The sequence below is a fragment of the Macrotis lagotis genome, chromosome 5, assembly GCF_037893015.1.
Source record: "Macrotis lagotis isolate mMagLag1 chromosome 5, bilby.v1.9.chrom.fasta, whole genome shotgun sequence".
NCBI classification, from domain to species: Eukaryota; Metazoa; Chordata; class Mammalia; order Peramelemorphia; family Peramelidae; genus Macrotis; species Macrotis lagotis.
In genome coordinates, this window is record NC_133662.1 from 1,918,116 (window position 1) to 1,941,332 (window position 23,217).

The following is a 23,217-nucleotide window of genomic DNA, read 5'->3' on the forward strand; positions in this document are numbered from 1 at the left end:
AATAAAATGATACAGATATGGAAACACCAGTAATGGACAGAGTATCAGGACTGGATTCAATAGACTCATCTTTCAGAGTTCAAACCTGACCTCATACACTTTTGCTGAATGACCATGGGTAAGTTATTTAACACAGCTTCCTGATCTGTCAAATTAGCTGGAGAAAGAAATGACTAACCACTCCATCATCTTTGCCAGACACTGAGTCTTCCCAGTTCTAAGCCCAATATTCTATCCACTATGCCACCTACCTGCTTAAACTTTTCATCATTTAAATTTAAAAAAAAAACTATTCCATTTACATTCCAGTAAAGTGACGTGGTATTGATGGGAGGAAAATAAAATCCACGGAATGGGTGAACAGGCCATTCCTCTTTGATAGAGCTTCCCATCTTTCTTCCCAGGAGTCATGGGGTAGAGAAATAAAGGGCAACCTCTCCTGCATCTGTATTTTCTCAAATCTCTATATCTTTTAGGGTTGAGGCTTTGTTGTCTCTGTAACTTGCCACGGAAGTACAGCACATAACATATTCAATGGTCTCCAATAGTCTTATTCCCATGCTCTATTAGTGAGTGTGTTCTTCCTTCCACTCCCACCCCCACCCCTTTCTAACTAAGAATTCTCCCATACATTTGTCCCAGACAGAAAAATTCCTAGGACACAACTTTGCCTTCAGAGCAGAGTAGGGTCAATCAGAGAAAGTTTCCTGGAGGTGAGCTTTGAGCTTATTTGTGGCAAAGAATCAGATTTACTGAAAAGGGGCTAGGGAGATAAGGTTAGGAAAAATGCAAATAAATATTGGGGAGCCTGGAAAGAACACATTGTGAATAGATTAGATAAGCAGACAAACAGATCTAAAGGTCTTGGGATGATAGCCTGATCTAGCCTAATTTTCCAGGCTTCCCACTTTTGAAAACTGTCCTTCATACAGAGTATATTAGTAGATGAGACATCTGTGACTGCAGTTATACTAGCAGAAATAAAAATAAAACTTTAAAAAAAATTTCTATTTGAATTATATTCATTTTTGGATGTAATAGCAGCATGACTGTCAGTCTAGAATTCTGTAATACACTGGTCCCTACATAGCCATTCACCACTGCCCTACAGGCACCATTTACCACCTAAACTGAAGCTGCCATTCTTGGAATGAAATTAATTCTGCCAAAGAACTCACTTTCTTCAAGAAAAACCAAACTAAAGGGTTACCTGGGGGGGGGGGGGGAAATAATAACTTTGAAGAACTTTTGAAAGTTCCTTTTATAATTTTCTGTGTAATAAGAGTTGTTGTATTTGTAGAATGTGTAGCTGAGTTCTCCAAGCAACTTCTGGATGAATTTATGCCTTAGTGTTGAAGACCTTGATAGAATGCAGCAAAGTTGTTGCGTGGTTCTGCCCCTGCCCATGACATCCCTCCAGTGTTAGTCATCACCTCCTCCAAGAAAACACCATGATGGATGAAGAGAGAGAAACTGCTTTAGTTCTGCCAGAAATTCCCAACAGATCCAGGAATGCCAACTTCTCAAACTTACAAAGTTGCCTCCAAGGTTGGGCACATCCATTTGATGATCACTGTTCATTCACTTATGCTTAGATAAAGAAATAAGAAATAGAAAAGGCACTCAGGGTTCTCAAGATTTAGCACATATCCGAATGACACTTTCTCTGTCATTTCTGCTAAGATGTGTGTATATGGGGATGGAAGGGTCCAGGGACAGCCCTTCTCCCCCCTACCCCCCATCCCACAGGAAGCCTAAATAGAGCTACTTCCTACAAAGGAGAGTGAAAGGAAGGTAGAAAACTAAAAGTGACTTCTTTTAAACTGATATATCATTCCCTCTCTCCACCCATCCCACAAGGATGGCCCAAGGCTTCTCCCCTTTAAACATTGTCTTTCACCAGAAGCCATCAGTGAAAAAAAATCAAACCAAGAGATGTCAAACCAAGAGCATAGCAGAGGCTGACCCATGACCTTTTCATCCAGTCTCAGACACTATGTGACCCTGGGCAGTCATTTAATCCCAATACCTAAAGAAAAAAAAAGTTAGTTAATAATGATAGCTAACATAACATAACATATGCTAAGTGCCAAATGAAGACCACCTACTATTGGTGTTTCTGATATATAGTGGGACATTTATGGATAAAATGATACTTGAACTAGGTAGACCTGAAAGGAAAGTCTGGATTCCAATACTACCTAGTATTTCCTCTGCTATAAAATGATAGAGAAGGTAATTTAAGTCAGGGTGAACAGTATGAGCAACATAGGGGAAACAATGTATAAGGAAAATGGATATTGATGATATTGGAAGAGTGACTGGACAAAGGGGATGGGTTTAAAAAAAACATGGGAAGAGTTATTTTGAACTAGTGTAGAATGAAGTTGACAGAACCAGGAAAACACTGTACACAGTAGCAGCAATATTATATGGATGATCAACTGTGAAAGACTTAGCTACTCTGAACAAGACAATCCAAGGCAATTCCAAAGGATCCATGATGAAAAATGTGATATACCTCCAGTGTATAGTGCCTTTTGTTCTTATTCAATCATGTCTGACTCCTCTACTATCTCTTAAAGTCTGTCCAAATTCATGTTCGTTGTTTTCAAGACTATCTATTTCAACCTCTTTTCCTTTTGCCTTCAATCTTTTCCATTCTAGAGATTCATCTTCTCATTATGTGCCCAAAGAATTTGAGTTTAAGCTTTAGTATTTGGCCTCCCATTGAATCACCTGAATTAATTTTTTTTAAGTATGGACTGATTTGACCTCCTTGCTGTTTAAGAGATCTCAGAAATCTTCCCCAGAACCACAGTTCAGAATCATCAATTTTGTGGTGCTCAGTCTTCCTTATAAACTAACTCTCACAGTTATACTTTGCTACTGGAAAAACCATAGGTTTTTACTATACAGACCTTCATTAACAAGGTGATATCTCATCTTTTTAGAATGTTGCCCAGATTTGCCATACTTTGCTTTCCAAGGAGCTAGCATCTTTTAATTTCATGTCTGCAGTGAACCCTGAGCCCAAGAATATAGAATCTGGCTCTGCTTCCATTTCTTCAGGAAGTGATAGGACCAGTTTGCCAAGATTGCTTGGTTTGTTTGTTTTTTTATATGAAGCTTCAAGCCAGCTTTTACTCTCTCCTCTTTCACTCTCTTATTTTTTTTTAGGGGTTTTTTTTTTTGCATGGCAAATGGGGTTAAGTGGCTTGCCCAAGGCCACACAGCTAGGTAATTAGCAAGTGTCTGAGGTTGGATTTGAACTCAGGTACTCCTGACTCCAAGGCCAGTGCCGCCCCCCACTCTCATCATATTGAAGCATACTTTTTTCACTTTATTTTTTCTTGATTTGTTTTTGGTAAGACGGTTAATATGAAAATGTTTTCCATGGTTTTATATGTATAATGAATATCATATTGCTTATTTTCTCAGTGGATAGTGGAGGGGCTGGAGAGAAGTAAAATTTTTTAAAATGAATGTTAAAATATGTAAATAAGTAAAGGAATTAATGATTTTTTAAAAGATAAATGGGATTGGACTTGGAATTAGGAGAGAACTGAGTTTAATGAACATAGGCAAGTCGCTTTAGCTCTCTCATCCTCAGTTTTCTCATCTGTAACAATATCTCTAGGATTTAACTCTAAAATTAGTTCAGTAAATTGCTCTGAACTTGGACTCTGCACTTACTCATTGTGACTTTGTGCATGTTACTTAATCTCTCTGGGTCTTAATTTCCTTATATGCAAAGTAAAAGAACTTATGAGGAATTATGTTGCAGTGAAAAGAGTCCTGAACTTGTAATCATATGATCTGAATTTGAATCCAGTCTCAGAAATTTACTAGTTGTATGACTCTGGTCAACTTACTTAACTGCTGCCTGACTCAGTTTCCTCATCTGCAAAATGAAAAAGTTAGATTATATCTGTGGTAGCCAAACACTTTGATCACATGCATCTATTGGTTAAAAAAAATTTATATTGTGAAGATGCATTCCCAAATGTGTGTGTGTATGTGTGTGTATATATATATATATATATATATATATACGTATATATATATACATACTATAATAATACAATATAAACTTGAACATAACATTTTGGAGATATCTTAGAGAACATCAAAACCACCCCCTCCTCCTAATTCACAGATGAGGAAACTGTGACAGAGGTTAAGTGATCTATCCAAGATCACATAGCTTTAAATTTCTGAGGCAGGATTCAATAACAGAACTTCTTGATTCAAAGTCTTTGTTGCTGTTGCATAGTCCATTGAATTGTGTATGACCCTTTGTGACACCCTTTTGGGGTTTCCTTGGCAAACACTGGGAGTAGTTTACTATTTCCTTCTCCAGCTCATTTTACAGATGAGAAAACTGAGCCAAATAGGGTTAAGTGATTTGCCCAGGGTCATACAGCTAATTCTTTATCCATTGTGATACCTAGCTTGCTACTGTCTATTTACACATTAAAAAGAAAAGTAATTAAAAAAAAGATGAGTCAAAGGCAAAATAACTTTTGATCCTAGAAGCAATAAAGAACTATTAGGGGTTTTTGAGTAGGGTAAGGAGAGGCAAATGATATTTTCAGATCATGCTTTAGAAAAATCACTTTGGCAACCATGGATTGAAATAGAGCACTGGACCTGAGTTAAAATCTGGCCTCAGACACTTATTAGCAGTGTGACCCAGGACAAGTCCCTTAACCCTAATTTCCTCCCCCCACCACCTGAAAAAAAGCCTTTAAAAAAAAAAGAAGCATTTGGTATTCAAAGTCCCTCATACAACTTAACTCCCTGACATGAACACTTTAATCCAATGACACTGGACTCAAACAGAAAGACTTTCCATTTCTTGGTTTTAGGCATTTTCTCTGTCTGTCTTCATGTCTGGAAAGTGTTCCCTGCTCCCCCCTGACTACTGGCTTCCTTTAAGTCTCACCTAAAATTCCCTCTTCTATTGGAAGCCCTCCCAAACCTTCTTAATTTCAGGGCATTCCTACCCTCTGGCAGTTACCATATTTCCCATGTATAAGATGCACACTTTTTTGAAAAATTTGGGATCTAAAAACTGGGAACATCTTATACAGTGGTTGTAGATTTTTTTTTTACTTGCATTTCCTGCTTTTTCAAGCTTGTTGTCTTTGCACTCATTGTTTCCCATTTGTTACTGGTATGTTTTGCCACGTTCTGCCCAGAAATGGCTCAGGAAAGATTTTCATACAGTGCTGAATTCAAGTTCAAAGTGATCCAATTTGCAAAAGTGACTGAAAATAGCACTACTGAACATCAGTTTCCTCCTCCTCCAACAGAGAAAACAATCTGAGACTGGCTACAGGAAGGAAAAAACCCTACTGAAAATGCTATGGCAGAAGGGCATGAGAGGCAAGTCAGCAAAACGGCCTGAGTTAGAGAGGGAATTGAAGAGATGAATTGAAGAGCAAAGGGCAAGTGGAATTCTTGTGTTCACAAAGATGGTTCAGCAGGAGGCAAAAAGAATTGCTGATGAAAAAGAAGTTATTGATTTCAAAGGAGGACATAATTGGTGCTCCAGGTTCATGAAATGGAATGGACTAAGTATGCATCCATGCACCAGACTTGCCCAAAAGATGCCAGAAAGTAATGAGGAGCAGGTCCTTGAATTTCATGAAGAATAAAACTTGAGTTCAATAACTTTATGTAATACATTTTTTTTTCAAATTTTGGGCCCCAAAATTAAGGTGCATCTTACACATGGGAGTGTCTTATACATGGGGAAATATGGTAATTTGTCTTTATCCTATAGTTTGCTTTATATGTATGTACTTACATGTTGTCACTGCTAATTTGATTATAAGCTCTTTGAAAGCAAGAGTTATTTTTTTGAATCTTTTTGTATCCTTAGCCCATTTAATGTTTGTCCTTCACTCAAAAAGACCATGACATCATGTGATGCCATAGTAAACACATGAATTGGATTCTGAGTGAGGGGGGTACTGTGCCAAGTCACCAGTCTCACTTTCTCCTCCAGAACCATCTGAGTCCAGTGGCCAGATAAGAATCAGGTCGACTGGAGATAGCCCTGGATGGGAGGCAATCAGGGTTGTGACTTGCGAGGTCATCCAGCTAGTAAGTGGCAAGTGTCTGAGGCTAGATTGGAATTCTCATCCACCTAACTCCAAGACCAGTGCTCTACCCTCTCTGTAGGTGCCTAATAAATGTTTATTAATTGATTTATATAAAGTGCTTATTATGTCCAGACACAATGCTAAGTGCTGGGGATTCAAATGCAAGCAAAAAAAAAAACAAAAGATTTAAAAAAGGGAACAAGTTGATGAAAAAATTTTAGTTTCCTCATCTTTAAATTGGGAGGGAGGTGATTCTGATGGTCTCGAGCTTCAAGTTTACTTACAGAAGGCAGGAATAGGATGGGGCAGGGGAGAAATGAAGGCCAGCCTAGACCCCTCCACAAAATGGAGGTCCCAGGAATAACTTCTACATATATATATACATATATATCTCACAGGATATTACCTGACTAAGATGATCCCTGGATGGAAGAATGAGATAGAAGAGGCATGTTTGTTTATTTTCAGGTAATCAGGGTTAAGTGACTTGGCCAGGGTCCACTGTTAGTAAGTGTCTAAATTGGGATTTGAACTCAGATTGTTCTGACTCCAGGTGATAATCCAATGAACCATTAGCTTCCCCAAAACATGGCTTTGAAGCCCCAAAATAAGGAACAAGCTTGGGAGGGGAATAAAAGTATAGACTGGGTCAAAAGAGAGGTGATCAGGATCTGATTTGCATAAACCAGGAGGATTATCCTAATCCTCCTCCCTTTTCCTTATACTGTGTAGATTATAAAGGATTTGGAAGCATTCAGGGCTGCAAGGGACTATAAAGGCTTTCTAGTAATTTTGCAGATGAGGAAACTGAAGCCCAGTGAGATGAAGAGATTTATCCAAGGTCACAGAAATAATAATTTGAACCTCTGTCATCTCATGCCAGATCCCCTTTTCTTTTCACATTGTCATATTGTCTCTAGGTACAGCTCCTCCAGTCCTCCTATATGATTCTATTCTCTGACATTCTCATTCAGATCTTTCAGCTTCCTACTCATAGTTTTATGAAGGAATGAATGAATGAAGAAAGAATTTACAAAACAATTCTTTTGTGCAGAGTGCAATAGCTTAATGCTAGAAATACAAGTCCATTCCTGGAGTAAAGAACATTTGCAGTTGTTCATTTTAGGTTTGAAGCACATTTGATCCCATCAGGTTTATCTTCTCTGGGCTTCAGTTTCCCTGTCCATAAAATGAATAGTGTTGGAGCACATGGTATATAAAGTGCTACAACTATACATCTGTAATTAATTGATTCTGATACAAGGTTAGGAAGCATAGGAAATGGGTCAAAAACCACTTGGGAATAACTGATCTTTAACTTCACTGTGCATCAAAAGGACAGTGCATCACATAGCCATCATTAGCCCCAGATCTACAAAGGTACTTGAAGATGAATGAGAGGACTGTTCTGTGAGCTCATTGGTTGAAAGTGGAAGTGGGCAAAGGAGGAAGCAAGATAGGAGTAAAGGGTATGTTTCATCTCTATTTTATACAAGCTAGCCATGTTTGTTTTCAAGTTTATTTAAAGTCATGTGGAAGGAGGAAATTTGCTTTTTCTTGCTTTTTCCAGTGTCAGAGGTGAAATTAGAACCCTCTTTTACCAGACCAGATGGGGCTCCCAAGTTTTGCCATCTGAACCTGTTCTTGGAAACAAATACAAAGGATACCTAATGAAGAACGTGGTCCTTTCTTCCAGTATGCTTCATTGCCTGACTCCAGAATGTCAGTAGTGGGGTTTTAGATGGGGCAAAAAAGGTATTAGACTTACTTCCTTTATTATTGCAATAGCTCCCTAATTGCTCTTTCTGCCTCATTCCCCCTTCTCATTTATTTTCCTCAATCCTTGCTATAATGAAATTATTGAAGCACAAGTGTGAATTTATTATTCTCCTATTCAAAAAGTTCCAATGGCCCCTTAGTGCCTTAAGGATAAAATATAGATTTTCCTGTTTAGTCTTTAAAATAGGGTTTTAAACTTGGATAATGTCTGCCTCTTCAAACTGATTTCATTTTATCTCTCATGTTCTCTCTCCATCTTTCCATCGGTCAAATTGACCTTCAGATCAACCTGCTGTTTCTTGTCTTTAGCAATTCAATTCCATACCTCGGTGATTTTACATGAACTGTCTCCCATTCCTGGAACATACTTGTTCCTTACTTGTTCTAGAAATTCTAGACTTTTTAAAAAATAAATGATATTTTATTTTTTCCCAAACACATGTAAAAATAATTTTAACCTTCATTTTTAAAAAATTTCAAATATCAAATGTTTTCCCTTTCTCCTTCCTCTCTCTTTCTCTGAGACAGTAAGCAATTTGATATATAGGTTATAGGTATGCAGTCATGTAAAACATATTTCCATATTAGTTATGTTGTGAAAGAAAACACAGACCATGCAAATAAACCAGCAACACAAAAAAATAAAGTGAAAAATAGTACACTTCAATCTGCATTCAGATTCTATCAGAGCATTTTTCAACATATGAGTCCTTAGGAATTATCTTGGATCACTGTATTGTTGAGAAGAGTTAAGTCTATTATAGCTGATCCTTCCATAATGTTGCTGTTACTATGTACAATGTTTTCCTGGTTCTGCTCCCTCTACTTTGCATCAATTTGTATAATTGAGAAGCTCTGCTTCTTTTCAAAGCTCAGATCAAATCCTACTTCATATCTGAGCTCTTTCTGATGCAGCTAGGTGGCCCAGTGAATTGTGACTGAACTTGGGGTTAGAAAGACCTGAATTCAAATATGGTTTTAGACTCTTACTAGATATGTGATTCTGTGCAAGTCACTTCCATTCTCTCAGCCTCAATTTCCTCAACTGTAAAATAGGGAGATAATAGCATCTACCCCACAGTATTGTTAAGAGGATCAAATAGCGTGACATATGTGAAATGCTTTGCAAACCTGAAAGCTATGTTAGCTATGTTTATTTCCTGACCCTTACCAGCTTCTATTCCATTCCTACCCCACAAAAAACTCTTACTTTTCAAAATTTGTATTGTGTATATATGTATAGTTTACATTTACTCACTTGTATATTGTATATATTGATCAGAGACAGCTTAATTTTTGTCTTTTTATTATACACACACATCAGATATTAAATGCTTGTTGTTTGATCTAGCAAAACAATTTAGATACATAAAAGAGAATTATATCACACCTTTTGAAACAGATCTTGGGACTGTGATAACAGTAAACCATACTTCCTCTCTGAGTCTCAGCTTCTTCATCTTTAAAACAAAGGGGTTGTACTATATGGATTCTAAAATCCTATGTTTCCAAGTCCTGAGTCAGAGACTTACTAAGTGTGAGACATGGGTGCATCCTCTGTAAAATGAAGACGTTGGGGTAGATGGCTTCTAAGATCTCCTTCTAGCTCCCCCATTCTGTGATTCTAGCTTTATAGGATATAATTCAATGGATGCTGTGTGACACCTTTGAGTAGAAGATGATAGAGGTTTGTGTTCAATTCTGCCATTCCATTTGGAGTTTTCTTGGCAAAGATACTGGAGTGGTTTGCTATTTTCTTCTCCAGCTCATTTTACAATGAGGAAACTGAGGCAGAAAGGGTGAAGTGGCATGCCCAATGTCACACAGTGAGCATCTGAGGCTGGATGAGTTTTCATGACTAGCTGCCCAGGATAAGGATTAGAGTCTATTAGGTTCCCACTTTCATAAAAATCCCAGAAGACTATGGCAAAGGAATCATATCGACCATACCTCTTAGATCTTTGGGAATTTTTTTTTTAGGTTTTTGCAAGGCAAATGGGGTTAAGTGGCTTGCCCAAGGCCACACAGCTAGGTAATTATTAAGTGTCTGAGACCGGATTTGAACCCAGGTACTCCTGACTCCAGGGCCGGTGCTCTATCCACTGTGCCACCTAGCTGCCCCTGATCTTTGGGAGTATTAGGGCTTCAACATAGATTTCCATCTGCTGAATAAGGACACCAAGAAAGCAAGTCATCCCAAAGACATATCCTGACTTTTAGACATGGGGCTAAAAAGCATGGCTGGGTCTATTGGCTCCATTTCTAGAGGCATCCTGACCCACTAGCACTGATGTGGACACAAACAAGTCAGAGCTGAGTTCTATCCAGAGATAGTCTTGGGTACAAGTAACATCAGAAACTGCATAGACAGCATTGCTTTGGGAATTTTATTCAGTAACTAGCCAACTTAGAACTACTGAAGGAAGGGTGGCTAGGTGGCGCAGTGGATAGAGCACCGGCCTTGGAGTCAGGAGTACCTGGATTCAAATCCGGCCTTAGACACTTAATAATTACCTAGCTGTGTGGCCTTGGGCAAGCCATTTAATTCCATTATCTTGCAAAAACTAAAAAAAAAAAGAACTACTGAAGGAGAGAAGTGGGATTCTACAGTTCCACCCAGATTTCACTCAGTCAGGTGGAAAGAAGGAGACCAGGCTGTCCTAGAATCACAATTTTAAAAATAATATTTAAAGATTACATGAAGGCTAACAAAACATTTTCCTCGCAACAACTCTGTGAGGTAGGGAGTGACTTAAAATACTACAATCGCAGTGGAACATTTGAGAAATCTGAGGCTCAGAAAGAATAAATGATTTGAACTCAAGTCTCCTAGATCAGAGGATCTACTTTCTACTATCACCATTCTGCCTTTCACTTAACAATCACATTTACTAATAGAAATTTATCTCCAATAGTCTTTTTGACACAACAAAACTATTTTGAGACCAGAGATCTCAGGAGACCGGGGAAAAAGCTGGAATGATCATCACAAAAGATAGTGCATTTGTTCTCCTGCTCCTTTGCCATCATGTGCTGGTAACAATAACAACAATAACAACCAAAAACACATTGCCTTCACTTACTCAGGGCTCAACATTCTTCTGAAAAATGAAGTGTGGGGCCTAGGTGGCGCAGTGGATAGAACACCCACCCTGGAGTCAGGAGTACCTGAGTTCAAATCCGACCTCCAACACCCCATTTGCCTTACAAAAAAGAAAAACCTAAAAATAATGAAATGTCAATGATTCTTTACTTACTTCCCTACCCTCAAATAACCTTAATATATCTTCTTCCTGGCAATTGCATCTATAATCTTCTTTGAATTTCTCTTAATTCTACAGATACCATCTTGGTTGTGTGACACCTGAGTCACACAACAGTATTGTTTGTGCCAAATACAAAGGAAAAGAGCTATCAAGTCAACAGGTCTCCCCATCAGGTGAGCATTGTTCCCTCCCCAAGAAAACAAGAGCATGGCTGTCCTCTATTTGGATCCTTGCATCAAAATGCAGATTCCATTTTATTGGAAATTAATAAATATCTATCCCAGGTGGGGTCATCTTGTCCTACAAGGATGATCTGAACTGGTCATTGGAGTTTCATGAGACTTCTTCTTCTAGAATCCTTACGTGCTACAGGGCTGAAATTTGAAACCTCCTTATAGATGTGACCTGGGAAAAGAAGATAAGCCATCTGATTTAGGAAATGGGCACTGAAGGTGAAAGTAATGAATTAGTAACCTGAAATGTGGTTAGATGCGTAGACAGGTAAGGACTTGCTAAGCATGAAGGGGTGAAAGGATAGCCAGTAAAACAAAGCAGGGAACAGGTCCCCAAAAAGAGAGGTTCTGAGGCAAGACAAGGAAATATAACTCATTGTGAAGGAGAAAAGAACAAGAAAGAGACCAATGAGGGCTGGGGGGAATCCATAGATTACTGAAAGAAGTTGATTTCCAGGGACAGGGAGCTGACCATAAGAAGGGAAGGGTGTGATGTCAATTATCTCTTGACTTCTTCCATGCCATCCCCCCCATCCCCACTTCTAGCTCTTACTCTTCCATTCATCCACTGTGAGCTTCTCATGTTCCATGGAATCATCATATGGCTGCTGGGCTACTGTCTCCTCCTCTGGATCCCGGAATTGGTCAAAGAAGGGATGGGCAAGAGCCTGCGTAGCTGTCAAGCGCTTGTCCACATCCAATTCAAGCATTTTCTCCAATAGGTCTGCCGCTGTAGAATGGCAGAAGTTCTCATAAGTCCCATTAACCCATACTCCCCTTAGACTCTACCCCAATAACCCACCCAAGGTTCCAGAGTGAAAGGAGCTGCCTTTGTCTTTTGGTATCCTTCAAGTGCCAGAGAGGGCTGGAGTATCAACAGTAGATCTCACCCTGGGGGCTAGCACGAAGGAAAAGTTTTGAGAAATCCTTCTTGGGACACTGAGGCAGGGACAGGATGTAGGATTTGGCCTGAAAGAGAGAGCAAAGCAGAGAAGCTTAGTTTTTAGGATTATAGGTTTACAACTGGGAGGAGCCTTAAAATCAATGTTTCAGAGATAAGGAAACTGAGGTCCAAATATGATCTGGAATGATTTACTTAGAGTGACAGACATTTAGCTGACCCAAAGCTTCCTCTCATGAAGAATTGTACCTTAAATTCTCTAAGGCTCACATTGGCCTTAATATCAATCAATAACTTTCCTTTTTTCCTCTTTCTCTCTCTCTCTCTCTCTCTCCCTCCCTCCCTCCTTCTTTTCTTCTGTTTTCTAAATATTAAAATATAAAGCAAAGGACCAGGATCATCACAGATAAAACAAAGCATGAAGTTGGAGAAAGGCAGTGGAGAAAGGGCTCAGTTTCACCAGGAGTCATCTTCTTTTGCTTTTTTAAAACACTTATCTCAGAGCAAAGGCAACAGACTTAGGGAAGAAACTTGTTCACTATTCTAATCTATTCAACTACTTCTCCAACCAGGCCCAGGCTTGTCCCTTACTGCTTTATCCTGTAACTTCTGTATAAAGTCTGCTCCAGGAACCCCAGTCACTTTCAGGATCTGGGTCAATTGGTCCAAGTCTGGCAAGCTAAGTTAAGGTTCATAGTTTCTGCTGAGTAATTTATATAAGAAACTTCCAGACCCTTCACAGCCTTCCCACCCACTACCATGGGACTTGAATTCCAAAGTCAAAAACAGAGTCCCCTTAACAATTGGACAAAAAAGGATACAATCTTTTCCTTTGAACAGAGTTTTCCCAGTCAACATCTCTGCCATGATGCAGCCAACAGACCAGATGTCCACTGTGGGTAAGATGTGAAGAAGAGAATGAGCAAGAGGGAAAAATGAAGGAAAATCATGGAGAATAAAAATGGGTCTGGTCATGAAAACATTAGTCAACAAAAATTTAAGGAAGAGCTCTGAGATGGAAGAAATATCCCTACTCTCAGGAAACTAAAAAATCCAGCTGTTAAAACAAAGAAATTAAAAGAAAATCATGAATGAAGTATAATTTATCTAGGGCTCTTAAGGCTGCAAAGTACTTTGCTTTCAATATCTCTAGAATTAGTGCTGATATTATTATTATTATTAGATGAGAAATTTGAGTCTCTAAGATAAGAAATTATTCCCTCTTAGCCACACAACTAGTAAAAATCCTTGAGATCAGAGGAAAATTTAGGTCTTCTTATTCTAAGTCCATCCCTCTCCACCACATTTTGCTGCTTTCCAAGAAAAAGTGTTTAAACAAACAGATTTTGATGCCTTGCTATTTTTTTTGTCTTTTTTTAAAAGGGAAGGCTCCTTTGGAATAGGTCAGAAGGGATACCCCTGAATGTGATCGGAAGGCTTGGTGGGTGGAGTATGGAACTTCTCTTAAAACTTTAATGGAGGGCACCTGCTGCTCTGCCTGGCTTCAACTACCCCTATCTCCTGTATAGTAACATGCTTTCGCTTTGCTCCTACCCCTTGACTTGAGGCTCCATGTCTACCCTCCTCCCCAAAGTACCTTTTTAAAAAAACACCAAAAATGAAAAACCCCAGTGAAAGCAGAACAGATGCATTGAGGGGCTGCCACTGTTACCACTGGATTGGAGGCTTGACTTGAGATCTCCAGCAGCAAGAGTGGAGACTTTTGTATTCCCCTCTGCCCACCCACCCTGTCTGTCCTTGCTTGGTTATCATGTGTCTGCCCCTGGCCCCTATGGGTCAACCATCTTTTCCTGCCTTGTTTATGTCTGGCCCCCATGTGCTTCACCCCTGCATGTTCTTCCTCTTGGTTTCATACTGGCTCCCATGTGGCTGGCCCTGGCCCCTGGATATTTCTCCTTTTGCCCCCATATGTCCTTGAATTGTGTGCCAACTCTATGAGCCTTCCTGGTTCTCTCTCTTCCCTAGGTCCTTTAGACAAATTTAGATTATCACATAAAATTAGTTTTACATAGAGATCTGTGGAATAAATCATTTATTTAAAGTGAGAACAGTCTGTATATGATGAAGGGAAATATATAATTAAGATTCATAACTGTGAATGGAAGAAGATACTAGAAATGGATTAGAAACCATAATTCAAAAATATATTTATAAAAAACACTTTAAACAGAAAGATATACTTAGAATTAAAATAAGGGACTGAAGGAGAATCTTATGCTTCAGCTGAAGTAAAAAAAAAGAGTGACAGCATTTAAGATTTTGGACAAAACAAAAATAAAAGTAGACCAAATTAAAATAATAAATAGGAAAACTAGTTTGCCAAGTGTATAAATAATGAATTAATATTATTGCTGAACATATATGCACCTAATGGCATAGCATCTAAATTTTCTTGCATTTTTAAAAATTTATTTTTATTAAGATATTATTTTGAGTTTTACAATTTCCCTCCCCAATCTTACTCCCCCCCCACAGAAAGCAATATGTCAGTCTTTACTTTGTATTCATGTTGTACCTTGATCCAAATTGGGTGTGATGAGAGAGAAATCATATCCTTAAAGAAGAAAAGAGAAGTCTAAGAGGTGACAAGATCAGACAATAAGATATCTGTTTTTTTCTAAATTAAAGGGAATAGTCCTTGAACTTTGTTCAAACTCCACAGCACCTTATCTGGATACAGATGGCACTCTCCTTTGCAGACAGCCCCAAATTGTTCCCGATTGTTGCACTGATGGAATGAGCGAGTCCTTCAAGGTTGAGCATCACTCCCATGTTGCTGTTAGGGTGTACAGTGTTTTTCCTGGTTCTGCTCATCTCACTCAGCATCAGTTCATGCAAATCTCTCCAGGCTTCCCTGAAATCCCATCCCTCCTGGTTTCTAATAGAACAATAGTGTTCCATGACATACATATACCACAGTTTGCTAAGCCATTCCCCAATTGAAGGACATTTATTTGATTTCCAATTCTTTGCCACCACAAACAGGGCTGCAATAAATATTTTTGTACAAGTAATGTTTTTACCCTTTTTCATCATCTCTTCAGGATATAGACCCAGTAGTGGTATTGCTGGGTCAAAGGGTTATCTAAATTTTTAAAGGCAAAGTTTATTGAGTTACAGCAGCTAGAAGGCATAGTAGATAGATAGAGCACTAGCTTTGGAATCAGGAGGACGGGAGTTCAAATCCAGCCTCAGACACTTGACTCTTACTAGCTATGTGACCTAACCCTGATTACCTCTTATCCAGGACCATCTGATTCATATCTGGCCACTGGGCTCTTAAAGGAGAAAGTGAGACTGATGACTTAGCATAGCACCCCCTCACTCAAATCTGACTCATGTGCTTGTCATGGCATCACCTCCCTGACATCATGTTTCTTCTTCGAAAATGAAGGACAAAACAAAATCCAAAAACCCTCTCCCTTAACTTCCTTCTTTTGTATATTGTCTTAGATTGTAAGCTCCCTGTGAAGTGTTCTAACCATTCCGGAGTGCAATATGGAACTATGCCCAAAGAATAATAAAACTGATCATACCTTTTGACCCAGTAATACCAATACTAAAGCTATATCCAGAACAAATCATAAAAAATGAGAAAAGTCCCTCATGTTCCAAAATATTCATAGGAACTCTTTTTGTATTGGCAAAGAATTGGAAATTGAGGGAATGCCCATTGATTGCAGAATATGATATATGAATGTTATAGAACACTACTGTTCTATAAGAAACCATTAACGGTCAGTCTCTAGAGAAGCATGGAATGAATTACAGGAAATGATGCTGAGCAAAGGGAACAGAACCAAGAGAATATTGTATACATTAATATCAACAGTATGAGTTGATCAACTTTGATGGATACAGTTCCACTTAGCAGTTCAGAGAGCCAAGAAAACCCTAAGAGACTTACTATGGACAATGTTATCCCCATCCGGAGGAAGAAAAACAAAACAAAACCCCTAAACCCTACAGAATCTTAATGAATACTATATTCACTTTTTAAAAATTTCCTCTTATGTTTTTCTTCTATCTCATGGTTTTCTTTCTTTTCTCTTAATCCTAATTCCTCATCCAGATAATGACTACTCTGTAAACATGTTAAACACAAATGAGTATGTCCAATATTCACCAGACTGTCCACCACTGAGAGGAAGGGAGTGGTGAGGGAGAGTAGAAGGAAATTATGTAATTTATAAATATGCATATTTAAGTGTATGAATGTTGAAAAACTTTTATAACATTTAATTGGAAAAATAAAATAAGTGCTATAGCCATAGGAGAAAAAGATTCCTAGGGGTTAATATTAATAATAGCTAAATGAAGCCTTCATAAAACCCATGATAACCAGAGAGAAATTAAATATGCTTCAGCCACATCTCCCACTCCCCAACCCTAACATGACAGTGGTCTTACTGACCTGTTTGATTATAGTGCATCCAGCTGAGAATCACTTCTGGGGCCCGGTACCAACGAGTCACCACATAGCCTGTCATCTCAGCATCAGCATGTCTGGCCAATCCAAAGTCTAGGATCTACAGTTCAGAAGTAAAATTAAAAAAGACCCCTTGGCTGAGGAGGGACATGACAAAAACCTCCTAGAGAGAAGCTCTCACTCCTCTCTCTCCACACTCCCCATCTGGGTTGAGTTATCCTTTCTGATTCATTTTGGTAGTTGTCCCCAAATTTAATCCAGTCCCTTTTAAGCCTACCTTCAGTTCACAGTCTTCATTCACAGCCAGGTTTCCTGGCTTCAAATCCTACATTGATAAGAATAGAAGATCAAACCTAAAGTTGAACTCATTTTTTTTAAAACAATATGAGATATTTTGTTTTTCTAACACCTTTACTTGCTAATTCTTCCCTCCTCATTTTCCCATTCAGAGAACCAACTGTCATAATAATGAAAGAGTTAAAATTAAAAAAAACCCAATCCCAAACATCCCCCCAAACAGAACAGGCAGCAAAACTAACACATCAACCAAATCTGACGATGGGAACAGACTTTCACAGGCAGGTAGATGGTTCAGTGAATCATATCAGGTCTAAAGGCTCATCTTCCTGAATGCAAATATAGCTTTAGATATTTATTAGTTATGTGACCTTGGGCAAGTCATTTCACCTTATCTGTAAAAAGGAACTAGAGAAGAAAATGGATCACACAATGTTTCCATGAAGAAAAAAGGAAGGTGCTTTCTTAACCTTCTCTTAAGAACCAAGATCTCATTTGTTTGAACAACAAAGAGTGGTCAAACTTAGGGCCTCTATCTTTCCCATTAGGCAATTCTTCATCTCTTAAAGTCTTGGGTTTCTTCTATGTTCCCCTGAAAGGGACTTCAGAAAATATCTAGTACAACTGGTAGTAGATATGAATCTCCTCTACCATATCCCTAATCACTGAGATTAACTGAAGACCAAACAATGAAAAATTTTATTTTATTTTATTTTTTTTAGGTTTTTTTTGCAAGGAAAATGGGGTTAAGGGGCTAGGTAATTATTAAGTGTCTGAGACCAGATTTGAACCCAGGTACTCCTGACTCCAGGGCTGGTGCTTTATCCATTGCGCTGCCTAGCTGCCCCTATGAAAAATTTTAAAGGGCTATCGCAACTTCGGATAGGCACAAGTACCATTCTATAGGAATCCTGAAAAGAAAATCAGCTCTTGCAGTGCTTCCATTGCTCCTATGCTTCACAGCAAGACCACCAAGGGGGCCAACTTGAGTAGTACCCAAGGAAGACTTTTTTACCTAGCTACCACATCAACCCAAGAGAATATTTTCCCCCCTTCATATCACATTCTTACTCATCAAATGTCAAAGTGAATCAGATAATACACAGAGGTTCAGGGAATTTGTAAACAATGAGGATGTACAAGTTTTTATTTACCTAAGGAGAATTTTAGGTTCCAAGTTTGGGTTCTATCACTTATTAAGGGAACAAGTTATTTAATATCTCTGAGTCATTGCTACTTCATGTTTAAAATTTAGGCATTGACCTAGATGATTTCTAGAGTACCTTCTAGCTCTTAAAAAGTCTATTTTTTTCTAAGAATATACAAAATATAGTATAGTAGCTGTTTTAGAAACCTATGACATAAATCAGATGTAATAATAATAATAAATAATAATAAATAAAAGATAACACATAGCACTCTAACATTTTCAAAGTGTTTTGCGACTATTACCTCATTTGAGGTAATACCCCTCTGTGAGGTAAGTGTTATTATTATCCCAATTTTACAATTGAGGAAATTGAGGCTGAGGGAATTGCCTGATGGGAAAGACAGAGACCCTAGGTTTGACCATTTTGTTGTTCAAACAAATGAGGTCTCAGTTCTTAAAAGGAAGTATGAGAATATACCTTCCTTCTTTCTTGGTGGAGACTTTACTAGCTGGGTGACTCACTTCCTTCTCCAGCTCCTTTTATTGATGAGGAAACTGATGCAAGTGCTTCCAGAGAGGCATGTGACTTGTTTGGGATTATTCAATGGGATCTTCTGATGGATTAGTTTTTACCTTGTTGCTCAGAAATAATGTCATCACATGATTTTTCAGCCACATGCTAGATATCCCCCTCATCCCCATCCAGTTGTAACTTAAGACTCCATCCTGGAACCCTAGGCTCTAATAGAGGAGTTTTTGAATTATCTGGTCTACCACACCTCTTCCCAGCCATTTCTACACCATGCCTTTGTTTGTTCTAATCCCCCTCTTTTGATGTTATATTCTCCCATTGGAATGTAGGTTCTTTGAGAGTAGAGACTCTCTTGCTTATACTTGTATCTCCAGCACTTAACATGGAGCCTGGGATATTATAAACATTTAATACATTTAATTGTTTTTTTCATTCATTTCTGACTTCAAATTTAGCACACTCTCTACTGTGTCATCTAGATGTCTTCATACTAGTCATAAACCTGAAGAATCATCAATTTAGGGACAGAAAGACAGAAGGAAAGATTTATTAAGCATCTACTTATATGCTTGGGACTCTGATAAGACTTTCAATATTTCATCTGATCCTCATAACAACCCTGGAAGGTAGTTGCTATTAATTATCCTCATTTTATGGTTGAGGAAACTGAGGCTGACTGAGGTTCAGCAAATTGCCCAGGATCACACAACTAGTAAGTACCTAAGGCTGAATTGGAATCAGTCCTTGACTCTAGACCCAATACTGTCCCATTGTACCATCTAGCTGCCTCTAAGGCAGATGAAGAAGGGACCTCATTATTCATTTAGTTTTATTTAAGCCCACTGGGCTTATATGATTTATCCAGACGCATAGCTAGAAAATAGCAAAGTTGGGATTTGATTCCAAACCCTCAGACTTTAGAGTCAATGTTCTTTCTAGGATATCATGGTTCCAACCTAAGAGGTTTCCGTCTCAGCCATAGAAAAATTCTGGTTCTTTCTCTTTCTGTTCCAGGGTCTTAGGCAACTCCACATTCCCAGCCTTTTCCCTCCCTACCTGGTACTGGAGGAACATCAGAGATGACAAAGAAACCTTGGGAGATAGCAAAGAGAACAGCAGTGGTAGCACTCACCCTGTGGATGACCCCAGCAGAATGGATATACTAGAATGAGAAAAAGAGAAGGGTGAATTAATTGAATGTATCTTATCTACCTAGCCTGGCATTGAACCAAACACTTTCCTAGAATGGGGAAAGGTTTGGTACTTTTACTATATGGCATCACAGCTGGGTGGGTAGAGCTGACACCAACCTGGGATCACCCTCAAGGAGTTCAAAAATCACACTTCACATTGTCATTACCCCCATCCCATGGCCTGCTAGAAAATAGCTATCTTGGATCCTATACTTTCTTTTCTACCTTTTTCTAAATCAGCCCTCATTTACCTTGAGTCCTTTCAGCATCTGATAAACAAGGTATTGAATCTTATCCTCACTGAATTCCATGCCCATAATCTTCTGGAGATCTGTCTGCATGAATGGCATCACTAGATAGCTGAAAAACAAAGGCTCTTGAATGAGTCTAATTATAGCACCAGCCTCCACCTAGTGTTAAAGGCAGGTGGGAAACAGAAAGGGGAATTTGATTCTGGTAGGCAAGTGCCAATGCATATGAATGAGAGCCCATCATCTTTCCTCAGAAACAAATGGTGATGGAACTTCAAGAACCCTGTGTCTCAACCTAACTGTTACACCACTACCACCACCATACCCCCAAGATTAGCAATGGAATTAGCAGATGGAATTTTTAGGGCAGAACCAAATGGGGCCTGAATTTTTCTGTTTCTCCTCATCTTAACCCCCCAAATGCTCTTCCAGCTATCCCTGCCAGAAATAGGAAGCTATGGAGATAGAATATAAGTTGCCAGACACCAGTGAAACATTAGGCAATTTTGCTTAGCTACTTTCCTTTTCTTTCTTTTAAAAATCTTTTTTTTTAAATAAAGGTTACTCCCTAAGCAAGGGAAGAGGGATATTTTTGGAAATTGGGGACAGCTTCAGAAACTGAACTAAGGTAAAAAGCAGGAGTGGACAAGTGTGACCCAGAGTTGAAACGTTATTCCAGCAAGCAACCTGCTCACCAGCCAGCCAGGTCAGATTCTTTCTGAGTTTACAACAATCACCAGTGAGATGTTGTCCCATGGTTGTGGAAGAACTTGTTCTAGAACCACCAGAAGACCTGAGTTCAAATCTCAGAGCTGCTATTTTGCTTCTTGTAGAATCTTGGGTCAGTCAATTCTTCTCTGCAGGCTTACATATTCATGGCTTGGCTAGCAACAATTCTATCACTGGCTACCACTCTTGGGATTAATAAAGCAAAGGAAAACAGAAGCTAGAAAATATTATGGTTATAAAGCTATATCTCTATTTAACCCTCCTGCACAGTTGCTCCAGAGTTAGGTCTGTGTATGGGTCACTGTCTAGCCAAGTCCTGTCCAGATGGCTCTAAATGACTATAATTATTTTCAGGTTTCAGAACTAGTTCATGTTCTCTTTTTTTTTTTTTTGCAAGGCAAGTGGGTAACCCCACTGTGACTTGCCCAAGGTCACACAGATAGATAATTATTAAGTGTCTGAGGTCACATTTGAACTCAGGTCCTCCTGACTCCAGGGCCAGTGCTCTATCTACTGCGCCACCTAGCTGCCTCCCATGTTCTCTTCAACTCAGGGTGGTCCCTGCTGATCCTCAAACAAGACAGTTAATCTCCCTATTCTAGATATAAAAAATAAACGTGGAAAATTATCTTTATATATAACTGGAAAAATAAAATACTATCTGCAAAAAAAAGTTTAAAAAAACCATAAGGAACTTTGATAAAATAGCATTTTAAAAGCATCCTCATTCATTGGAAACTTTTTGTAAAAGTACTGTGTCTGGGGTGGCTGGGTGGTGCAGTGGAGTCAGGAGGACCTGAGTTCAAATCCAGCCTCAGACACTTAATAATCACCTAGCTGTGTGGCCTTGGGCAAGCCACTTAACTCCATTTGCCTTGCAAAAACCTAAAAAAAAAATACTGTGTCTGACACAGTAAATGTGAATTGACTGACTTCCCACAATCCAGAATGACTTTGGAGGGCAGGCATCTGTAACTGAGATGTTGAGCTTCTGCCAAATGTCTGGTTTAATTAATTCCTTATCTTTCCACAAACAAAACAAAACTCTGTATCGGTACAATTGTGTTTCCTTCACATTTTGTGCAAAATATTGCCACGCCCTTGTCCCCTCCTCCCCTTCCACCCACTCTGCTGAGCCACAGAGGAAGGTCTGGTCTTAAAGGGAGGAAGCATTGCACAGGTGCTCCAGGGAGGGGGAGGAGGCAGAAGTGGTTAAGCCCTTTTCTACTCTCTCACTAGGAATCGGTTAAGAAATGGGGTTCACAAGAGTGCTGAGAACAGCAAAAACGACAGCTTCTTTCTCAGAGCTGGTTTCAGGAAGCAGTAAATAAGTTTTGTGGGCATGTTGGCAGCTCTGTGGAACATGGCCAACAAGCTTCCAAATGTCTGGAAACTGCAGGTGTGGGCATGGTTACAAAGGGACCACATCTGAACCAAGAACCTGTTAACACAAACCCACCTTTCCACAATTTCCAATAAATGGGAAAGCTTTAAAAAGTCTGTCTTATTCAAGTTCTGTGAGCTTTAAGCAGGAACTGACATAGCAGGAGTGAAGCCAACAACCCTGCAGGTCGAGATGTTCCTGTTTGCAGGCAGAGCTATTCATAAACACAGATAGCGAAGGGTTTGTCAAAGCAGGCAGAGTAACAGTAATGAGAAGTCTGGCTAGAGGGCAACTCCTTGGGGTGGGCCCACATTAAGGCACAGAAGGAAGAAAGACAGCCTGAATGTGCATGGAGAGAATCCAAGAGAGTGTCACAGCAACCAAGGGAAGAGAGAATTTCCCCAAACTGGTGAACAATCTTGATAGCTAGTATTAATATAGGCTTTAAGGTTGACAATGCACCTGACCCATCTTGTTTGGGCCTTAAAACGATCCCTGTAGGATTAGTCCTATTAAGGTCCCCATTTTATAAATTAAAAAAGACATTATAGAGACTGTGACTTGCCCAGATTACATATCTTGATTCCAAGCCCAACACTTTTTACAATGTGATGTCTTAGCCCCTTCCTTCCCCGTTTCCTTTTAAAAAATCTTATTTATTTAAGGCAACTGAGGTTAAGTGACTTGCCCAAGGTCACGCAGCTAAGCAATTATTAAGTGTCTGAGATTAGATTTGAACTTAGGTCCTCCTGACTCCAGGGCCAGTGCTCTATCCACTGTGCCACCTAGCTGCCCCTTTGCTTCTCCATTTCCAATCCCTAGCTGCCTATGGATAATGTAAAATGCTACAGATTGATCACAAGGAATGAGAATTGAGAAGAAGCCATTCAATTTGTAAATCCTTGATCTGAAAGTTGATTTGGTAAAGTCAGGAGGGAT

The 23,217-nt window shown here is 39.1% G+C and overlaps 1 protein-coding gene and 1 long non-coding RNA gene across 3 annotated transcripts in view; one reads left to right on the forward strand and one right to left on the reverse strand.

Annotated features, from left to right (window-relative positions):
* On the forward strand, positions 1-11,483 carry LOC141523337 (uncharacterized). The gene is made up of 3 exons (XR_012478461.1): positions 1-118; positions 1,301-1,548; positions 11,234-11,483. It is a non-coding gene; the product is annotated as an uncharacterized LOC141523337 (long non-coding RNA).
* Positions 8,652-23,217, reverse strand: part of MAPK13 (mitogen-activated protein kinase 13) — a 20,213-nt gene continuing 5,647 nt past the window's right edge. Inside the window, exons 2-10 of one of the 2 annotated variants that reach the window (XM_074236426.1) lie at positions 20,166-20,274; positions 19,854-19,883; positions 17,020-17,067; positions 16,728-16,842; positions 13,114-13,185; positions 12,884-12,963; positions 12,282-12,360; positions 11,945-12,121; positions 8,652-11,563 (exon numbers count right to left, since the gene is read on the reverse strand). In XM_074236426.1, coding sequence (XP_074092527.1) covers positions 11,481-11,563; positions 11,945-12,121; positions 12,282-12,360; positions 12,884-12,963; positions 13,114-13,185; positions 16,728-16,842; positions 17,020-17,067; positions 19,854-19,883; positions 20,166-20,274 — 793 coding nt within the window. In that variant the 3' untranslated portion in view covers positions 8,652-11,480. The remainder of the gene's footprint in view (positions 11,564-11,944; positions 12,122-12,281; positions 12,361-12,883; positions 12,964-13,113; positions 13,186-16,727; positions 16,843-17,019; positions 17,068-19,853; positions 19,884-20,165; positions 20,275-23,217) is intronic. The other variant, XM_074236425.1, reaches the window with a different exon arrangement.